The sequence below is a fragment of the Sphaerodactylus townsendi genome, linkage group LG15 (genome assembly GCF_021028975.2).
Source record: "Sphaerodactylus townsendi isolate TG3544 linkage group LG15, MPM_Stown_v2.3, whole genome shotgun sequence".
NCBI classification, from domain to species: Eukaryota; Metazoa; Chordata; class Lepidosauria; order Squamata; family Sphaerodactylidae; genus Sphaerodactylus; species Sphaerodactylus townsendi.
Window position 1 is genome coordinate 9,597,604 of NC_059439.1, and position 18,236 is coordinate 9,615,839.

Sequence of the window (18,236 nt, forward strand, 5' to 3'; positions counted from 1 at the left end):
ATTGCTCTCAGCGCGAGGTATTCCTGGCACGCGCCCGAGCGTCCCCACGACCCCGCGCTCTGCGCGGGGTCATCACAAGGCGCCGTTTAAAAGAGCTCCAGGGATGCCACGTGCTGAGGGGGCGCAACAGCGGCAGCATCGGGGTGGCTGCACTGTCGCCGTCCCTGTCGTGGGGAGTGCCAGGGGATCCCGCGCTACTTTCGGAGAGTAGCGCGGGGCTTAAGGTAAATGGGGAAAGGCCCTTAGTCTGAAACTCTAACTATACCACATGGACTTTTGTGATGTGACTGGGCCTCCTTGAGTCATGGAACTCAAGCCGTTTCTGCACCGGCCTCAGGAGCACTGGAGTCCCAGTGTTCATGACACTGGCACCAGCCTGGGGCCATTTGCACCGTTGTGCTCTTGTGGCCCCGATGCTCTCACACATCCGCAGCAGTGCCTCTGCATGAGGCATGCCACTTTTGTTTTTAAAACTTACCTCATCTTCCTGCATTGCTCTGTCAGGACGAGGGGACATGCCCCCATGGCCCTGGCAACACCCTGGGGGCCAGAGGACAGGAGGTGTGTCCCCTCATCCCCTTGGAGCAATGCAGGAAGAGGGGGTGAGTTTTAATAACAAAAGCAGAGGGCCGAAAAACGGCGCCTTCCATCCAGTGCTGTTTGCTCAGCACCAGGTGGAAGCCACTGTTTTCTAAAAGCAAAACACCATTGGGGGGGGGGGGGAAGGGAGAGCAGCACTGCCTTGATTTGGAGGCGGCAACTAAGTGCAGTTCTTTCCCTCCAAACGGTGTTTTTACCGGGCCAACACTGGTCATTTTGACCTGTGCAGAAATGGCCTCAGATCGAATCAAGTTTCTTGTGGTTGGTGCCGAGTATTTCTACAATGGATGAACATATAACATGACCAGCAAAACCATAATGTATAAATCCAAGCCAAGAGTTGTAAATTGCAATTTATGGTTGATGCTACACATATTTAGGGATCCCAACAAATCAATACAAGATTTAAAATGTTTTGAAGATCCTAGCTGTTTGTGCAAATAGTATAGAAGATCTTTGACGCAATAGACCCTAGATCCACTTCATAAATCTTTATCCGTTACACAACTAGGAGAAAGCAGCTCCTGGTTTCGATTTATACATGTAGAGCTGAATATATGTTTTTTGAAATATTGTTATTGGCCACTGAGGAAGGTCACAAGGGCCAAAATGCATATGGTTTTGCTGGTCATTGATATATTCTTCAATCTGTGCCTTATAATTGTATGATTTACATGCAATATATGTTGGGATCTGGTTCCAGAACCTGTTTTTTTAATTATCTGTTTTTATTCTGTATAATGGGTAAACTAATTAAATAGATACTTTAATAATATGGCTTCAGAATTAGCTGGACCCTCAGGAAAGCCTCCTTCTCCATTAGTGTAAAGCAAAAGTTCTCACACTGGTGAAAATTGAAGAAGGAAGAAGAGGAAGAAGAGGAGGAGTTGATTGTTACACTTTTCTCTACTGTAAGGAGTCTCAGAGTGGCTTACAATCACATTGCCTACCCAACAGACACATTGGCCCTTTCCGCACGGAGGCAGAAGGGCTTGGGTCGGCGTTTCTGACGCCAACCCGACGGCGCTGGGACCGTCCGCATGGACGGTCCCAGAAAGAACCGGGAAGACGGCGCCGCTGGGCACCGTCACCCAGTCGACTTACCTGCTCTCCGGCCCTCTGGGGTGTCACCGGGGCCTGGGGACACGCCTCCCCTGCCCTGCGCGCCTGCTTCCGTGTCGCAGAGCAGGGGGGGCGTGTCCCCAGGCCCCGGCGACGCACCGGAGAGCAGGTAAGTGAAGGGAGGGAGTGTGGGGGGGAAAGCACCGGGAAGCCACTGCCGTTTGCACGGCAGCGGCTTCCAGCCGGCGTTTCCAGAAAAGTGCGCTTCCCAGCGCACTCTGGAAACGCCGGCTCAGCGCCGGGCGGGCGGCGCGAGGGCAGCGCGGCTGCGAAGCAGCTGTGCCCCCTGTGCAAATGGTGGCCTGGGGACGGCGTTTTTGCCGTCCCCAGGCCGCCATATTCCGCCCGTGCGGAAACGGCCATTGAGAGGTAGTTAGGGCCAAGAGAGCTCAAAGAGAACTGTGACTGGGCCAGGGTCGGGCTTCATGTAGAGAAGTGGGGAAATAAATCTGATTCAGCAGATTAGAGTTGGCCGCTCAATTGGAAAAAAGAGGAATCAAACCCGGTTCTCCCAATCAGTCCTAATCACTACACCACACCTCAGGAAAGCCTCATGGAAGCTCTCAAGTGGTTTCCTGAGGTGGAATATGCATGCGGTCAGTCTTTTAAATAAACTTATATGTCAGATGAACAAAGAAATGTCTCTGTGATGCCTGCATAATCTAGACCAAGACTTAGCCTTCAGAGCTGGAGAAAGATAGTTTAGAATGGAAGCTTTCCAACAAAACCCATTCCACCTGAGGAGAGACTTAAGTAGACATCATAAAAATTAAGCAGAGCATCAAGAGATAAAACTTTAACTGTCTCCCAAATGTCCTCCTCTTCCCTTGAAGGCAACAGGGAGGATTCCAGTTCCACCATCACAAGTTGCTGTTATTTTTTGTCATCCTTGGTAAAATGTATTCAGACAGGAAAGTGCTTTCTTTTTCTTCTTGTTCCTGTCTTTGATATCTGGGCAAACCTGTCTGTGTTTCATATTGAATAGTCTCTTTCACCTGCAGCAAAACAACCCTAATGCTGATGATGAATAAAGATTCCTTTGTTGTTCTCCAGTTCTTCAAAGCAGAGTTCGCTGCAAACACTGGTTAACCACTGGATGTTGATAGACTCACTTTCCTATTAGCTTTGCATTTTCTTATTGGTCCTGCTTTATCACATACATCAGGATCTTCTTGCATCAAACATCCCTTGATTTGCTCAGTAAGATGATCTGCGAGATCATTTCAAAGGCATGCAAGCAGAGGTTTTAACAAATGCTGCTCACAAAACTTGGGATTATGATGGCCAAATCTTCTACAGAATTCAGATGATCTAAGAGGAGAGGAGGCAAATCAAGACCAAGGATAGCTGGGAAGCAACAGAGATACCTTTCCACTCAATCAGGACCAAGTGGTGGTTTCTGCACAGCTCACTAATAACATTTGTAACACGTTGTTAATTAACCCAGTTTCTGCTGTTTGCACTGTAGATTTCACCCCTCCAGGAAGCAATTGCAAACAGTCTGGGTTGCTGTGGCTCCTTTGGTTACTCCAAAAATATCACTATTGTAGCGATTTTTGTGAAAACCCAGGTTGAAGGGGCTATAACAGGCTGAATCCATTTTGGGGAAGAGCCCTGTGTGAAGTTCTTCCCCAAAATGGGGAAGAACTTTCCTCAGCCTTTTATATCTGGGCTGTGCGGAAAACACCAGTGCTGACAAACCATTTAAAACTGCTGTTCGCTCCTCGGCACATTTTGTACAGTGGTATAAGTGTAAGCATGGCATGACAAGAGGCCGCAAACCTGGTCAAAGTTCTGGTACCAGACAAAATAAGTCATTAGCAATAGTGTTGAAATCATTACTCCAGTTATTGTAAGATGCCGCATGTGACAGCCTGCAGGTCTACCTTCCAGTCATGCCAGCAAATCCCTGCCTAAAGGGAAGCAAGCAGTGTTGGCCATCAAGAGGTTACATACCTCTGGGAAGGAGGAGAAGAGTTAAATGGATAGAAAGTCTGTCATTTGCCTGGATAGGGCTTTGGGGAGCAACAGAAACCAGGAAAACAACTTGGAGACCAGAAAGTAGCCAGGTGAGACCAGAATTACAGCTCATCTCCAGACTACAGAGCTCAGTTGCCCTGGAGAAAATGAATGCCTTAGAGGGTGGACATTATGGCATTGTACCTCTCCAAGGTCCCTGTCCTCCCTAGTCTCTATCCCCAAATCTCCAAAGGTTTCTCTACCTGGACCTGTCAACGCCACCCCTCCATTCCACCACTGGTAGTCAAGGGGAACTTTTCAACCCTATTGGAGTTTCTAGGCAGATTTGAGGCCTTACATGGCAAGGGCGGGGGGGGGGGGTTGGGGGTTGGGAAAGAGAAGTAATTGGTTCGCGACATAAATGTAGCTTCTGTCAGGTAGAATTACATGCTTCCATAAAGGGCTGTGTCAGCCAAATCTATGAGAAGAAGAAGATGAGGAAGAAGTAGAGAAAGAGGAGTTTGAATTTATACTTTCTCTCCTGTAAAAAGACTCAAAGGGGCTTGTGAACTCCTTTCTCTTTCTCTTCCCACAACAAACACCTTGTGAGGTAGGTGGGGCTGAGAGAGTTCTGAATGAACTGACTAGCCCAAGGTCACCCAGTAGGAATGCAAGAGTGGAGAAACAAATAAGGTTCAAAGAAAGAGAAGAGTTGGTTTTTATACCCTGATTTTTCCAACTTTAAGGAGTCTCAAAGAGGCTTACAATCGGCTTCCCTTCCCCTCCCCACAACAGACACTTTGTGAGGTAAGGGGGGCTGAGAGAGTTCTGAGAGAACTGTGACTGACCCAAGGTCACCCAGTGTACTTCATGTGGAGGAATGGGAAAACAAACCTGATTCATTAGATTAGAGTCCATCATTCATGTGGAGGAGAAGGAAGTCAAACTTGGTTCTCCAGACTGGAGTCCACCACTGTTAACCACTGCACCACCCTGGCTCTTTCCCTTCAGGAATCTTTTTTTACCCTTTACCACAGAAGCTTGTGGTGGGCAAGCTTAAGAACCCTGTTTTACTATCAAGAAAACAGCTGTTGGTTGTATGACTGGGGAAACAAGATTTTATTAGTTGTTCTAATGGGCAGGACAGTTACATGACAGATATGAAGGGTGAGTCGGGACACTGAAAAAGCCACAGAACTGGGTGGCTTTCTGCTTTTTCTATGAAGGGTTCCGTGCAGAAGCACAGAGGCTGCTCTCTTCTGGATGCCTGGAGATGTTGCTTCAATAACTTCTCTCAGTTGTCTCTGAAGCATTCAGTAGAACTATACCTTCTAGTAACTAGATTGTTGAACTTTCTCTCGAGAAGAGACCACCTTCCCATCTTCAACCTCTTCAACGATCATGCGGACTTGGCGTGTGGTTTTGGTCACTGTGAGTGAAGAAGGGAGAAGCAGTTGTTCCTCAAAATCTCATAGCTTGCTCAAACAGCTTGCTGTGCGGAGAGCTCAGGCAAGGGAGCTATGCTAGAGAGTTTAGAAAGGGCCCTTGCCTGGTTGAGAGGCTGTAATGGGAGCCAATCCATGGTGGATTCTGCATAGCACAAATATAGCACCTTCAGGACATTGTGTATAGTGTTTTGAGGAAGAACTTTGCACAGGTTTCTTCCCCAAAATTATTCAGGCCCTTCATATTTCTCTCAATCTGGGTTTTACAAAAATCGCTAAGCTAACCATCTTTTTGCATAAGCCCAGGTTGGAAGAGCTCCTGCACAAACACAACAGGCAGGAGACACTTTATTTTCCGCCCTTCCACTCATTAATTGTAGGTTCCGCCACCATGAGCCATTCCAGGAAGAAGCTGCCTGCCCACCACTCTGTGCAGTTCACCCAGCCCATTGTGGGCAGATTCTCTGAGCGCCCGCCATTTCACAGGTCCCCCAAGAGCATTTTCTCCCTGTGGCAGCAAGTATGACCACCATTTCACTCGAAGATCTGCAGTAACACATTCATCATTGCCTGGCCATTGCAGGAAAATCTCTTTTTCTCTTTTTAATATTTTGTGTGTTGAACATCCAAAATTATGCAGGTGGCCATTTTTATTACCCCATTATCAGCTATGAGTTGTTAAAGGGAATTAAATGGTAAAGGTCCCTCAGCAGTAACAGACAGGAGATATAAGAAAATCCCTTTTGTAGAACAGCTGTGTCCTTGCAGGGATGGTAGCCTCGAAACTGCTGAACAAGTTCTGCTGGACTGTACTTTTTATGTACAGATTCATAGCCTTTCTAACACCAATACTTGTGGGTCACCTTGAGTAATGTAGGCAGTTTTATCTTGCCTTCTTACTTTCTAATAAGAATTTTTAAATAACCCATAAGGTGGCTAAATTTGGTCTGGTGGCATGCAAGATTAGGAGAACTGCAGTTAACTCCGTATGAAGAATATTCCCCTGAACTGTATCATGAATATTAATTAGGTTACTTATATTTGCATTTGTATCCTTTTTTTACTTTTTAAACAAGGTTTTTCCCCCTCCTGTGCTGGTCATTGACTGTAAATGAATACTGATTGATTCCAAAGGGAGGGGGGAACATTAATATTTTGCTGAACAACTTATGGCTGTTCTTTCTCGAAATGGTGACGTTTGTGGCAGAGTGGCATGCGTTGTTTTGCTGGTGTGCCTTCCCCATTTAGTTAGCAACATTTGCTAACATTTATAAAAGGTAAACACTTTAGCAGGCTTAGACAAGATCTACTCAGAAGTAAATTCCATGTTATTCAGTGAGGCTTACTCCCAGGAAAGCGTTTTAAGGATTTCACTGTTAGTGGTCTAGTTGGGATGAATTCTTACCATCTCTCCCAGATTGTGACATGGCTGCATTGTACTGGGAACTGATGCTAGAAGTGAGGGAAAAATAAGGCCAAGTTAGTTTTTCTATAATGCGGAGCAGAAAGTCAAGTATTCTATAAGAGAAATATTCTAACAGTAACATCCTAAACAGAGTCACATCCTTCTAAATCCACTGGATTCAATGGATTTAGAGATGTGTAACTCTGCTTAGGATGGTACCACAGAAAGTACTTTTCAAATCTGGAAACAACTAAGACTGCCTACTAGTAAAAGAATTCACCCATTGGATCAATAGTCAGTGAACTTAAAGGAGGGGTAATGTTATCAAAATCACAGTACAGTTTGTCGTATAGGCAAAACTCCTCATGTCTCTAATTTCCTGATTTTTGTGAGAGGGGAGCTTCATCACAGACAGCAGTCTCCATCAGCGCTGAGATCTGAACAGCATCTCCTTCCCATTCTCAGAGTAGGATATTAAAAAAGGGAATGGGTTAGTTTTATTCACATGAAATCAGATTCCATTTAGCCAGGAATTGGTTCATCCTATCCAGTGTAACAAAGTGAGATAATTTTATATCCACTTGAAAAGAGTTGGGAAGATGTATCACTACTTCACGCCATGAAAGAAAAAGAGTTTGGAATTATACCCTGTTTTTCTCAACCGTAAAGAGTCTCAAAGTGGCTTACAAACTCCTTTCCTTTCTCTCCCCACAATAGACCACTTGGGAGATAGAATCATAGAGTTGGAAGAGACCACAGGTGACATCAAGTCCAATCCCCTGCCATGCAGGAACACACAGTCAAAACACTCCTGACAGATGGCCATCCAGTCTCTGCTAAAAAGCCTCAAGAAAAGGTAGAGTCCACCACATGCTAAGGCGAACAGGTTGGTGGGGCTGAGAGAATTCAGAGACGACTGTGACTGACCCAAAGTCACTCAGAATGCTCAGAAGAAGTTTGCCCCTCTTAATCCCTATATCACATTTGCTCAAATATTGGCTTCTTTGGATCACTCAAGAAAACTTCAGCAAAGCAACCTCCTTTTACTTACTGGGACTCCTCTCCCTCCAGCAGGCGACGGTAGGTGGAGATTTCCTGCTCTAGGCGGGTCTTGACATCCAGGAGGATCTTATACTCGTGGTTCTGGCGCTCCATGTCACACCGCAGTTCCGCCAGCTGCTCCTCCACGCTGGTGATCAGTGCTTGGATTTGGGCAAGCTGGGTGCTGTAGCGGGCTTCTGTCTCAGCCAGGGTGCCTTCCAGTGCCGCTTTCTGAGGAAAGAAAATGGAGGTATGGTGAGGAGTCAGATTCAGTGTAGTGAGGAAAACTGGACTCGTCACGTTTTCACCTCATGTGGATATCAGGAGGTTTTCAGAGATGGATGACACACAGAAGATCTTAGACTAATTCAGACATCAAACGGAGGGTTGGTTCACACTCCCATAGTCATCATTTGATAACTGCAACATCCAGTGATGACTGGAACAGGTGGACAGGCTGTTACCAGCATGACATCACAAGTGAAAATTTCAAGTCGCATCCAACTCTGTGCTTTCTGTGGGGTCAGGCAGCATCCACACATAGTTGGAGATGGCACTCATGTTGTGCTACAGCTGCCCATCACTTCAAAGTTTCACAGAGGAAAGGATTCCCTTAACACAAATCAGAAGACATAAGGAGCATGGCAACCTTACAATGGATGTGTGCCACAGTGTCAGATTAGAAACACCAGAGCCCATAAACTATGGATCCCCTACCTTATTGAATCTGAGAGCTGCAATTTTGAGAATAGGGAGCAGGTACCACCATAAAATAGCCCAATAATGGATGGAACTGTTTAAAAATGGCTGCTAGCTGTGGAAGCCAACTTGATACCTCCCAAACAATTCTGGAGCACCTCCCATTCTAGTGAGGTGGAGGAAAGTCAGGCTATTTGCTTTGGAGAAGAGGTTCTGGGTAAATGTATATTAATGTTACTGCCAGAGAGTGAAAGCGTTGCTTGCTATTCAGGGGCTAGAAACACACAACAAATCAAAGATTTGAAGAAGTTGTCACAAGGTAGAATCTCCATTCATGCCATCCTCTGTAAAAAAAATCTCCATACCATGCTGAGTTGGGCTTGAAGATCGATTTCCAGGGCTTGGATGGTACGTCTCAATTCTATGATCTCTGTCTTGCTGCACTGCAACTGTTCGGTGTTGGTGGCAACTTCACGGTTCAGTTCTTCAGTCTGCCGGAAAAGGGATATGGCACTCTGATTATCTACAGCTAATGGAATTAAGCATTTTCCCCCTCTGGGACATCCAATCATTTCCACCCCCACCCCATCCCCCAGTGACTTACTTTGGTGAAGAACCACTGCTCAGCATCTTTGCGGTTCTTTTCAGCTAAGGCCTCATATTGCTCGCGCATCTCCGACAGAATCTTGGTCAGGTCCACTCCAGGAGCTGCATCCATTTCTACAGTGATTTCTCCACCCAGTTGGCTTCGGAGAATATTCATTTCCTGGGGAGGGGCAGGGGAGAAAGCATATATGCATTTCCACTCTTGGTATGACCGTGAGTGCCAGAACCTTGAACAGAAGATCCTGCTGGGTGTCAAGACATTCAGTCATAAAGAAAAGCAAAATACCATACCCAGGCTATACACAATGCCAAAAGTGCCAAATTAAATGTGATAAAATAAGTGCAGAAATCTCAGAATACACTAGCAAAACAGCCAAAATGTTGGGGACAATTATGCAGTCCACAACTGTGCAAAGAATCCAAACATGGGATGAGCTTGCCACTGCTGCCCATTTTATGGTAAAATTATTGCCTGTATATTCTGAAGTCATTATCTTGGGATGTGCTGTGCATTCTAATACATTCATAGATGTGACTATTTCTATTAGGCTAAAATACATCATGCTTGAAAGCCAAAAGACATCACTGGTTTCGGCACACAATGGCCAAACAGAGCCTGACAACTAGTGGGAGGGTTGGGAGGTGCAAACATAGGAGGTAGAATGATGTTGGTAATGTCACTGTTACTTCCAGGTACAACTATAGAGTTTCCAGTGATTCCTAGAGTTACTTACTATTACTTCCTGGTTATACCCAGAAGCAATGTACAGGCACAGCAGTATTTCTTTTATTTTTTTCTCTTGCTGTTACTCAGAGTAGCAATGGGCATCAGGGACAAACAGCAGGCGGTCTAATAAAGCTAATCAGAAATCAGCCTGAAGACTGAATGTGCAATATAGCAACAAAGTTGACAGGCTAGTTGGCTATAGAATGGAGGCCAACATGTAGGATTTTAAAGCACCATTCCTGCAGTAATTGCACCCCCACACCAGTCACATGATCAGCAGAGGTTTGTTGGTGGCTCGCCCCTCACCTCCTCATGATTCTTCTTCAGATAAACCAGTTCCTCTTTTAGATTCTCAATCTGCATTTCCAGATCTGCCCTGGACAGGGTCAGCTCATCCAAGACTCTGCGTAGTCCATTGATGTCTGCCTCAACATTCATACGAAGAGCTTGTTCTGTCTCAAATCTGCGAAATGGAAAGGGAGAGGAGATTAAATAAGATATCCTTTTCCATTTTGTTCCAATGTAGTCAATGTAGCTACATGAAGACATTTCAAAAGTTCTCTTCCAAGGTCAAGGCCAAGACTTCCTATTGGTTATTGCAATGTTTCCTAATCTGTGGGTTGGGACCCAAAAGTGGGTCACAAAGCATCTGAAAGTGGGTTGTGTGCAGTGGTGGGATTCAAATAATTTAACAACTGGTTGTTTACAAGCACCATTTTAACAACCAGTTCTGCCGAAGTGGTGTGAACCTGCTGAATATCACCACCGGTTGTGCGCCACCCTTCCCTAACAGCCACCCCTGCCCTTTCCATTGTTCTCTTTTGTTTTGGAAACTAAGGCCCTTTCTGCACAGGCTTTTCCTTCAGCCCAGTAAAACACCATTTTGGCGGGGACCCTTCGCACAGGCGCTGCTGCCAAATAGATCCAGCGGCGCTCTGTTCCCGCCCAAACAGTGTTTTCAAAACTAGCTCGGGGAGCGAGTTTTTCTGCAAACGCCAGCTTCCATCTGCTGCCATGCGAACGGCAGCAGGTGGAAGCCGGCGTATTCCCCTCCCCGACCCCAAACGCCTCCTTACCTCCTGCTGGCAGCCGTCACTCTGCTGACACTCTGGCCATGGGGGCATGTCCCCTGGCCTCCTCAGAGCGACAGCAGAGTGACGGCTGCCAGCAGGAGGTAAGGAGGCATTTGGGGCCGGGGAGGGGAATGCGCAGCTGTGCGGAGCCTGCTCCAACAGCTGCGCAGCCCATGGGGCCGTTTGTGCAAATGGCCCCAGAGCCTGCATCAGCATGATTAATGCCGATGCAGGCTCTCTCCCTTGACTGTGCGGAAAAGGCCTAAGAGTGAACCCTGGAAACAGTATGTTCCATTTCATACATTAGTTTGTAGTTTCCTTGATTGCATATATATGTTGATCAAGTCAAACATGGCCTGAGGGTTGGTAGAACAAGTTTCATAGACTCTTAAGGAGGATTGGAGGGAGTAATGAGGAAGGAGAGGGACCACCATTCCACTCAAAGGCTGGAATGTCACCTCTATCTACAAAGCTTGTATATATCAGAACATGGCTTAGTTGGGGTTCATAGTGGAGAAGGCTACAACGCTTTTGTGATGTTTGTTGGTTTCTCATAAACATCTGGCCACTCATGGCCACTGTAGAAAATAGATTGCTGAACTAGATGGGTGCTAAGTTCATAGTTTGCCCAGGGAGTCAAAAATCCTTGGGCTTTGGATGGGTCACCATACCAGGTAAATTTGGACTTAAGGGCCACCATACAGAAGAGGTTGGGAGGTGCTGCACTATACCATTCAAAATCATGGATGTTGTCTGCCTATTTGCATCTAAAGGGGGCAAAACTACCAAACGCTTTGAAAGCCCAGGCAATATTTAGGGATATGCAAAAAAATTACAGAATGGGTTTGCTAATAAGGGGGTACAGTTTTAGGGAAATGGATTGCCAAGGAGTACGCAAGTAAAAAAGATTGGGAATTACTAGTGCAGGCTAATGCAGCTTCAATGTTCCTGACCTGGTTGGCCCAGGCAAGCCCAATCTCGTCACATCTCAGAAGCTAAGCAAGGTTGACCCTGATTGGTTTTAGGATGGGAGACTTCCAGGGAATGCTAGGATCATGGCACAGAGGCAGGCAATGGCAAACCACCTCTGTTAGTCTCTTGCCTTGAAAACCTTATGGGACCATTATAAGTCAGCTGAGACTTGACTGCATTTTACACACACAGTGCAGCCTTAATGGATGGGGCATGCTGGAAAGAATTCTTCATGACAACAGAGCAGGTAAACCAATGATAGCCCAATTGGGAAGATCTTAATAATTTTGCATGGTCAACAGAACCATTATGACATCAAACAGAGATCTGGAGGAAATGAAAAGTGGTCTCAGGCAGAAATTACAGGGAAAGGTTGGAGATATTTGTGGTAGAGCCTGTTTTGCAAGGTATCTGATGATGGAAAGTAGTTTGAGGACTTCCTGACTTCTCTTGCTAAGTACATCTTGTTTGTGTTCTGAACCAGTCTCTGTTTCCACATCTCATCTTAGATGGTTTCTGCACAGCACACTAATAACACATGTAACACATTATTAATGAACCCGGTTTCCCCATTTGCCTTTGCACTGGAGATTTCACCATTCCAGGAAGTGATTGCAAATAGTCTGGGTTGCTGTGGCTCCTTTGGTTTCTCCAAAAAGATTGCAAGTTTTGCAAGTTTTGTAAAACCAAGGTTGCGGGAAATATAACTGGTTGAACCCATTTTGGGGAACAGCCCTGTGTGAAGTTCTCCCCCAAAATTCAATAAACAGCTTCCTCAGCCTGTTATATTTGGGCTGTGCAGAAACGACCTTAGTGACTTTTTAATCTGTTTCAGTGTTGCTGTACCTATATCTGAATCCAACTTTGAGCCTGTGACCCTGGAAATTAAGCTCCAGTCTTTTATGTGTCCATAGCAGCATCTGCAGACTCACCCATGAAATGCAAAATACTTTTCCATTGTGCAATATACAATGCACGGAAACAAAGCTTACTTGGTTCTGAAGTCATCCGCAGCCAGACGAGCATTGTCAATCTGCAGAACGATGCTGGCATTGCCAATGGTGGCAGCTAGAATCTGGGAAGAGAAGGAGAATCCTGAGAATCCAAACAAAGAGACTCGCTCACACTGGATACTCTAGAGCAGGCAAAGACTAGAGCAGGCAGCAATGGATGTTTTGGTTAGAGTTGATGATACCATGGTGAGATGTTTAAATCTGTCTAACAGTTTCACTGCACCCCTCTTTAATGGGTATTCATTTTACCAACCTCTGATGGATGTATGGCTGAGTCAACCTTGAGTCAGCTGCCTGAAACTGACTTCTGTTGGGATCCAACTCAGCAGAGCATAGACTGCAGTATTGCAGCTTACAACTCTGGACCACAAGTCTCCCAAATAGGAGCCCAAAGTGCTCTTTTAATTATGGGACCCTCTTGAGAAGCATTTATGGCGCATAAATCTTCTTGCAAAAATCAATAGTTTTCCAGATAAGGCTTGAAGAAACTCATGTACCAGGTGATTACAGACCCCTGGGGTGATGTCACAATGTTTACAAGGCAGACTATGTTTACAGGGTGGTTTGCAATTGCTTTCCCCAGTCATCCACACTTAACCCCCAGCAAGCTGGATACCCATTTTACTGATTTTGGAAGGATGGAAGGCTGAGTCAACCTTGAGACGGCTACCTGAAACTGACTTCCATTGGGTTTGAACTGAGATCTTTGACTGCAGTACTGCAACTTACCACTCCACACCACGGGGCTTTTGACTACTACTGTCTCTAGTTGATTGTAGGAATATGTAAATGCTGCTAATATAGGAACATCTAAATAGATCTAGAGATAAAGATGAGAGAATGTGGACGGCCAAAGCAATGATGGCAAGATACCATCAATGCAGATCTGAAAATTACAGGTCTGCAACCAGACATTGCATTCGATCGAGAGAAGTGGCATTTAAAAATCCGAGCAGCGGACCCTGCATTAGTGGGACAAGGCTAAGAAGAAGAAGATAAGGATGAGGGGGTGGTAAAACAAGAAAGAAAACAATTCTCTGAGGCAGTGGTTGCCCATTTGGTCTCCCTAATTATCGTTGGGATTTAGGAACTATAAAGAAAACCACATTGTTGAAACCTTAACAGTAAAAACCTTCACACAAAAATAAAATACCATCATTTCTTAACATGGATGGGTGGGAAAAGGGAAATTGTATTTAACTAATTTGATGTGCATTTGTTAAGAGCTGCAGGTAACCCATTAGTAAATTCGGAAGTCCCACACATTACATCTTTCCTCTCAATGTTACTGCTAACTTAGTAGGGTTCTTACAAGGTTGAATTAAATAGATCTGTTAGAACATCTTAAATAACTAAATTGGTAAATAGACAGACTGCTCGTAATCTCTTCCACAAGATGATTGCCAAATTTTATTGATCAGTGCCAGTCAAAATGGAACTGCATCAGATAGAGCTGAGCCCTGCTGTATGTAGGAGTTGCATGGCAGCCTCGAGCACTACCAGTTGGGGCGCTGCCTGTAGGAAAGGAGGTTATCTCCTAGAATGTAAACACCTGAGGGTGATTAATGGCAATGGCTAATAACAAGCACCAGCTAGGGAGAGCAGATAACTGATCAGGACAACAAGGCTGAAAACATACTGGGAGGTCTGGCTTCTTGAAACTATGATCCAGTCTCTCTTGATTACCTGAGGAGACTTCCTTGGTTCCTGAATAAAAAGGCTATTGGACTTTCTTAACATCTTGTAGCCGGGAGCTTTCTTGTCTTGTTTTATTTTGTCTGGAGGAGGAAACTCCTACAGAGGAGATTATTTCTTTGGAAACCTGGAAGAAAGCCTGCTGGAGAAGTTGGCAGGCCACTTGTTATCTGGCATGCAAAGCTACCGAAAGGCCAGAACGACATCACAGGCTCATACACCTGCCCTGCCCTGCCCAGAGGAGCTGTGAGCCCTTTGGTGAGCTCAGCCATTGGCACAAAGAGGACATATTTGGAAGATGAATAATATCCGCTACATAAAAGAGTTAATGTGCCTGTCAGCTCAGCCATCAGTTGCAACAGCCATATCCTTTTGAAAGTCATCTTTCTCCAGATGACTGGGATAAAATTTCTGCTGTCTTGGGGCAATGCATTCTGGCTTTCAGCTGTTGCCTTCTTGGGTCTAAAGTTGTTGTCCTGCTCAGGACGATCTCTATTGTTGGTGAATCCACATCAGCAGCCTTCACTCTTAGCAACATTCAAGGCCAGGATTTGGGAAGGCACCCAAATTAGATTTAGATTTAGCTGGAGGCTATTTGGGATTTTCAATCTGAGCTTTAAGCGCAAGGATCACTAGAACACAATCTGCAGCAACTGTGCCAATTGCAGGGTCATTTGATTCCACTATGCATACTTCTAGCAAGTGACTCAGAAATATCAGCTTTAATTTTTTTAAAAGCAAATTTCTAGTCCTTGTGGCTATGAAGACAAGCTTGAGCAGAATCAAAATGGGTTCTCCATAACCCTGAACACTGCACAACACATTGTGTAAACTGATAGAAGCTGTGTCAATGTTTGCTTTGGATTAGCAAACACTGGCTCCTCTTGGTGCTGAGCAGGAGTTCCCTTTGTGCAGAACTTTTTTCTTTTTACTTTCTTTGTGTATTCAGTACAGAGGAGGATACATAACTCTGAGTCAGATCCCGGTCACATCCCAGTTAAAATAAGATTAGCCCTTCTGGATCAGACCAGTGGTCCATCTAGTCAAGCATCCTATTGCCAACTGTGATCAGTCAGAAGAAGAAGGAGGAGGAGAAGGAGGAGAAGGAGGAGAAGAAGAAGAAGAAGAAGAAGAAGAAGAAGAAGAAGAAGAAGAAGAAGAAGAAGAAGAAGAAGAAGAAGAAGAAGAAGAAGAAGAAGGATTTATAACTCCCCTTTCTCTCCTGTAAGGAGACTCAAAGGGACTTCTTTCCCTACCCTGCCCCCGACCCACAAGAAACACCCTGTGAGGTGGGTGGGGCAGAGAGAGCTCCGAAAAGCTGTGACTAGCCCAAGATCACCCATCTGGCGTGTGTTGGAGTGCACAGGCTCATCTGATAAGCCTCCACAGCTCAAGTGGCAGAGTGTGGAATCAAACCTGGTACTCCAGATAAGAGTGCACCTGCTCATAACCACGATGCCACTGCTGCTCTTTATGCTGCAGGGAAGCCTGATGCTCACAACCCTCCCTTTCTGATGATTACAGGCACTCTGCCTTTGAGCCCAGGGGTACCATTCAGTTATCATGAGTACCCTCCAAAAATCAGTTTAACCTCAAGCTCCATAAATCTCTCCCATTCCGCTTTGTAATTGCAACTGGCAGACAGGAGAGCAGAACAATCTTCCTTTATTTACTTGATCGCTTTCTTTGTGCTCTGTTTTTCTCCCTAGTAGGAGCCAAAAACAGTTTACATAATTTCCCTCTCTTTCATTTAATCTTCTCAACAACCCTGCAAGGTAGGTAAGACTGAGAGTGTGTAGCTCGCCCAACAAGGCCATCTAGCAAGCTTCCATGGCAGAGTGGGATTCAAACGGTCTGCCAGATTCAGTACTCTAACCACTGTATCTCACTGGTTCTCTTTATGCTATCAGGTACAAAATCTATAGTTGTTGTTATAGTATGTCATCTTGTGCTCTGTAACACCTCACTATTTGTGTGTGTGTGTGTGTGTGTGTGTGCCAGAACAGATTTGCCTAGATTTGCAATGCCCTATTCAGTGAAGTTCTTCTTAAACATTCATTTAATAACATTGATAATGAAGACTCTCAGGGCACTGCAGCATCCCTTTAATATACTTCCTCACAGCTACCTTCCTACTTTCTTTCTGCTGTCTGTTCACCAGAATTATACATATCTCATGCCTTGCTACACTGTTTGCTAGAATGCCCCCATCAGTAGCATTCAATATTTCCTTGAAGACCCATTCCCATACCTTGCTCTGCAAGTCTTCAATGGTCCTGAAATATTGGCTGTAGTCACGGTCTGGACGGGGTCCCTGCTTCTTATGCCACTCTCTGATCTTCACCTCCAGCTCGGTGTTGGCCTCTTCCAAAGCACGCACCTTGTCCAGGTAGTTGGCCAGGCGGTCGTTCAGGTTTTGCATGGTCTCCTTCTCACCCCCGGCCAGGAGGCCATCCCCGCCGCCAACAACAAAGCCGTTCCCAAAACCTCCCCCCAAGCCACCTCCAAAGCTGCTGCTGCAGTAGCTGCCCCCGTAGCCACCACCAAGGGAGCTGCCCACTCCAGAGACATAGCGGGAAGAAGAGATGGACATGCCACCAGATCCACCATGGATGCTCGGGGCACTGTATCCCCCTCCAAGATGTACGGAGGAAAGCCGCGAGGAGCCCCCACCAAAACTCATGGGCCCCTTGGTGGAGGAGGAAGAAGTGTATTGCCTGATAGTGGTGGTCATCCTGCTGGGAAATGGAGCACCACCCAAGACAGAATGCTGAATGGCTCAGGGGAGATAGCTGCTCTTTGTCTGTAATTCTCCTCTTATAGCTGGGACAAAGGCGTTGGCAGTGTGGAAAAAAAAATCCTTTTGCATTCCCTTGAGCTTTCATCACTCCCATCACTCAAGCCAACTTCCAAGCTCATCTTTTTACTCCATTCATGCTTATGTCACGTCCCGAGTGCAGAATTTTGTCTTAGAAAAAGGGTGTGCTTTGTTGCAATTTTACTCTTTCTTCTTTTGTTTCTAACGATACCGTAAGCTGTGACTCAGGCAGGGTGGCTCCTCGCCCCAGGCTACATTTTAAGTTTCCTGTATCTGGACCGTGGAAGGTTGAAAGCATCCTTGAGAACACACCTTGATAGCTTTTGAAAAAGACAGAAGTTTCTGCCTTGATTGCTTTTCCTCCCTGCTCTGGCTTTAAATATGTATACCCTAGAGCACTCTCTGGGACTTTGAGCCTTGGGAGCAATCCTTGGAAAAGATCTCTTGACACCAACGAGTTTGCAATAAACAGTCATTTCTACTAACAACAGGATGGCAGTGTAGGACTCTTGGTGGAAAGTGCCTGAGAAATTCTTTTCCACCGTGGCATACTTTTCCAGGGCTTGGTGGGAGCCAAGGATCAGTAGAGACTACCCCTTATTGAATACCATGGATCTGCAACACCAGAAAATGTGCAATAGTAAGATCATGCCTTCTGAGCATTTGCTGTGTTTTTCCTTGACTAGCTTGGATGCCAGTAGGACCTGGGGATCACCCAGAATTACAGCTCATCTCCAAACAGTGGGTGGATTCTAGGGCGTTGTACCCCACTGGGGTCCCTGGGCTCCATTTCCAGATCTCCAAAATTTTCTCAACCTGGATCTGGCAAACCTACCATTTCCCATCCCACAGTCCCCTGCTGTGAGTAAGGGGGAACTAGCAACCCTACTTTTCCCCCAGGTAATTGTGGCCTTCTTTAGCCAGGTTGTGGCCCTCCAGTGAGCAGCAGTGGTGTAGTGGTTAAGAGCAGATGCACTGTAATCTGCAGAACCGGGTTTGATTCCCTGCATTGGCACTTGAGCTGTGGAGACTTATCTGGGGAACTAGATTAGCCTGTGCAC

At 45.7% G+C, this 18,236-nt stretch overlaps 1 protein-coding gene across 1 annotated transcript; it reads right to left on the reverse strand.

The window, feature by feature from the left end:
- Positions 1 to 4,776: 4,776 nt before the first annotated feature.
- On the reverse strand, positions 4,777 to 17,209 carry LOC125444911 (keratin, type I cytoskeletal 14-like). Its single transcript, XM_048517664.1, has 8 exons — positions 16,609 to 17,209; positions 12,642 to 12,724; positions 9,911 to 10,067; positions 8,876 to 9,037; positions 8,637 to 8,762; positions 7,583 to 7,803; positions 6,532 to 6,578; positions 4,777 to 5,110 (listed from the first exon to the last, which is right to left on the reverse strand). The coding sequence occupies exons 1-8, from the start codon at positions 17,089 to 17,091 to the stop codon at positions 5,013 to 5,015; spliced, it is 1,377 nt and encodes a 458-aa protein (XP_048373621.1). The 5' UTR covers positions 17,092 to 17,209; the 3' UTR covers positions 4,777 to 5,012.
- Positions 17,210 to 18,236: the final 1,027 nt, after the last annotated feature.

What these genes read in the sequence shown, in the direction of transcription:
- LOC125444911 (XM_048517664.1), bottom strand. Translation starts at nt 17,091, where the DNA reads ATGACCACCACTATCAGGCAATACACTTCTTCCTCCTCCACCAAGGGG. An exon ending in TTGAAGACTTGCAGAGCAAG is followed by an intron (nt 12,725 to 16,608) that starts GTATGGGAATGG and finishes TTCTCTTCCCAG; the next exon opens with ATTCTAGCTGCCACCATTGG. An exon ending in TGAAGAAGAATCATGAGGAG is followed by an intron (nt 9,038 to 9,910) that starts GTGAGGGGCGAG and finishes GCCCCTCCCCAG; the next exon opens with GAAATGAATATTCTCCGAAG.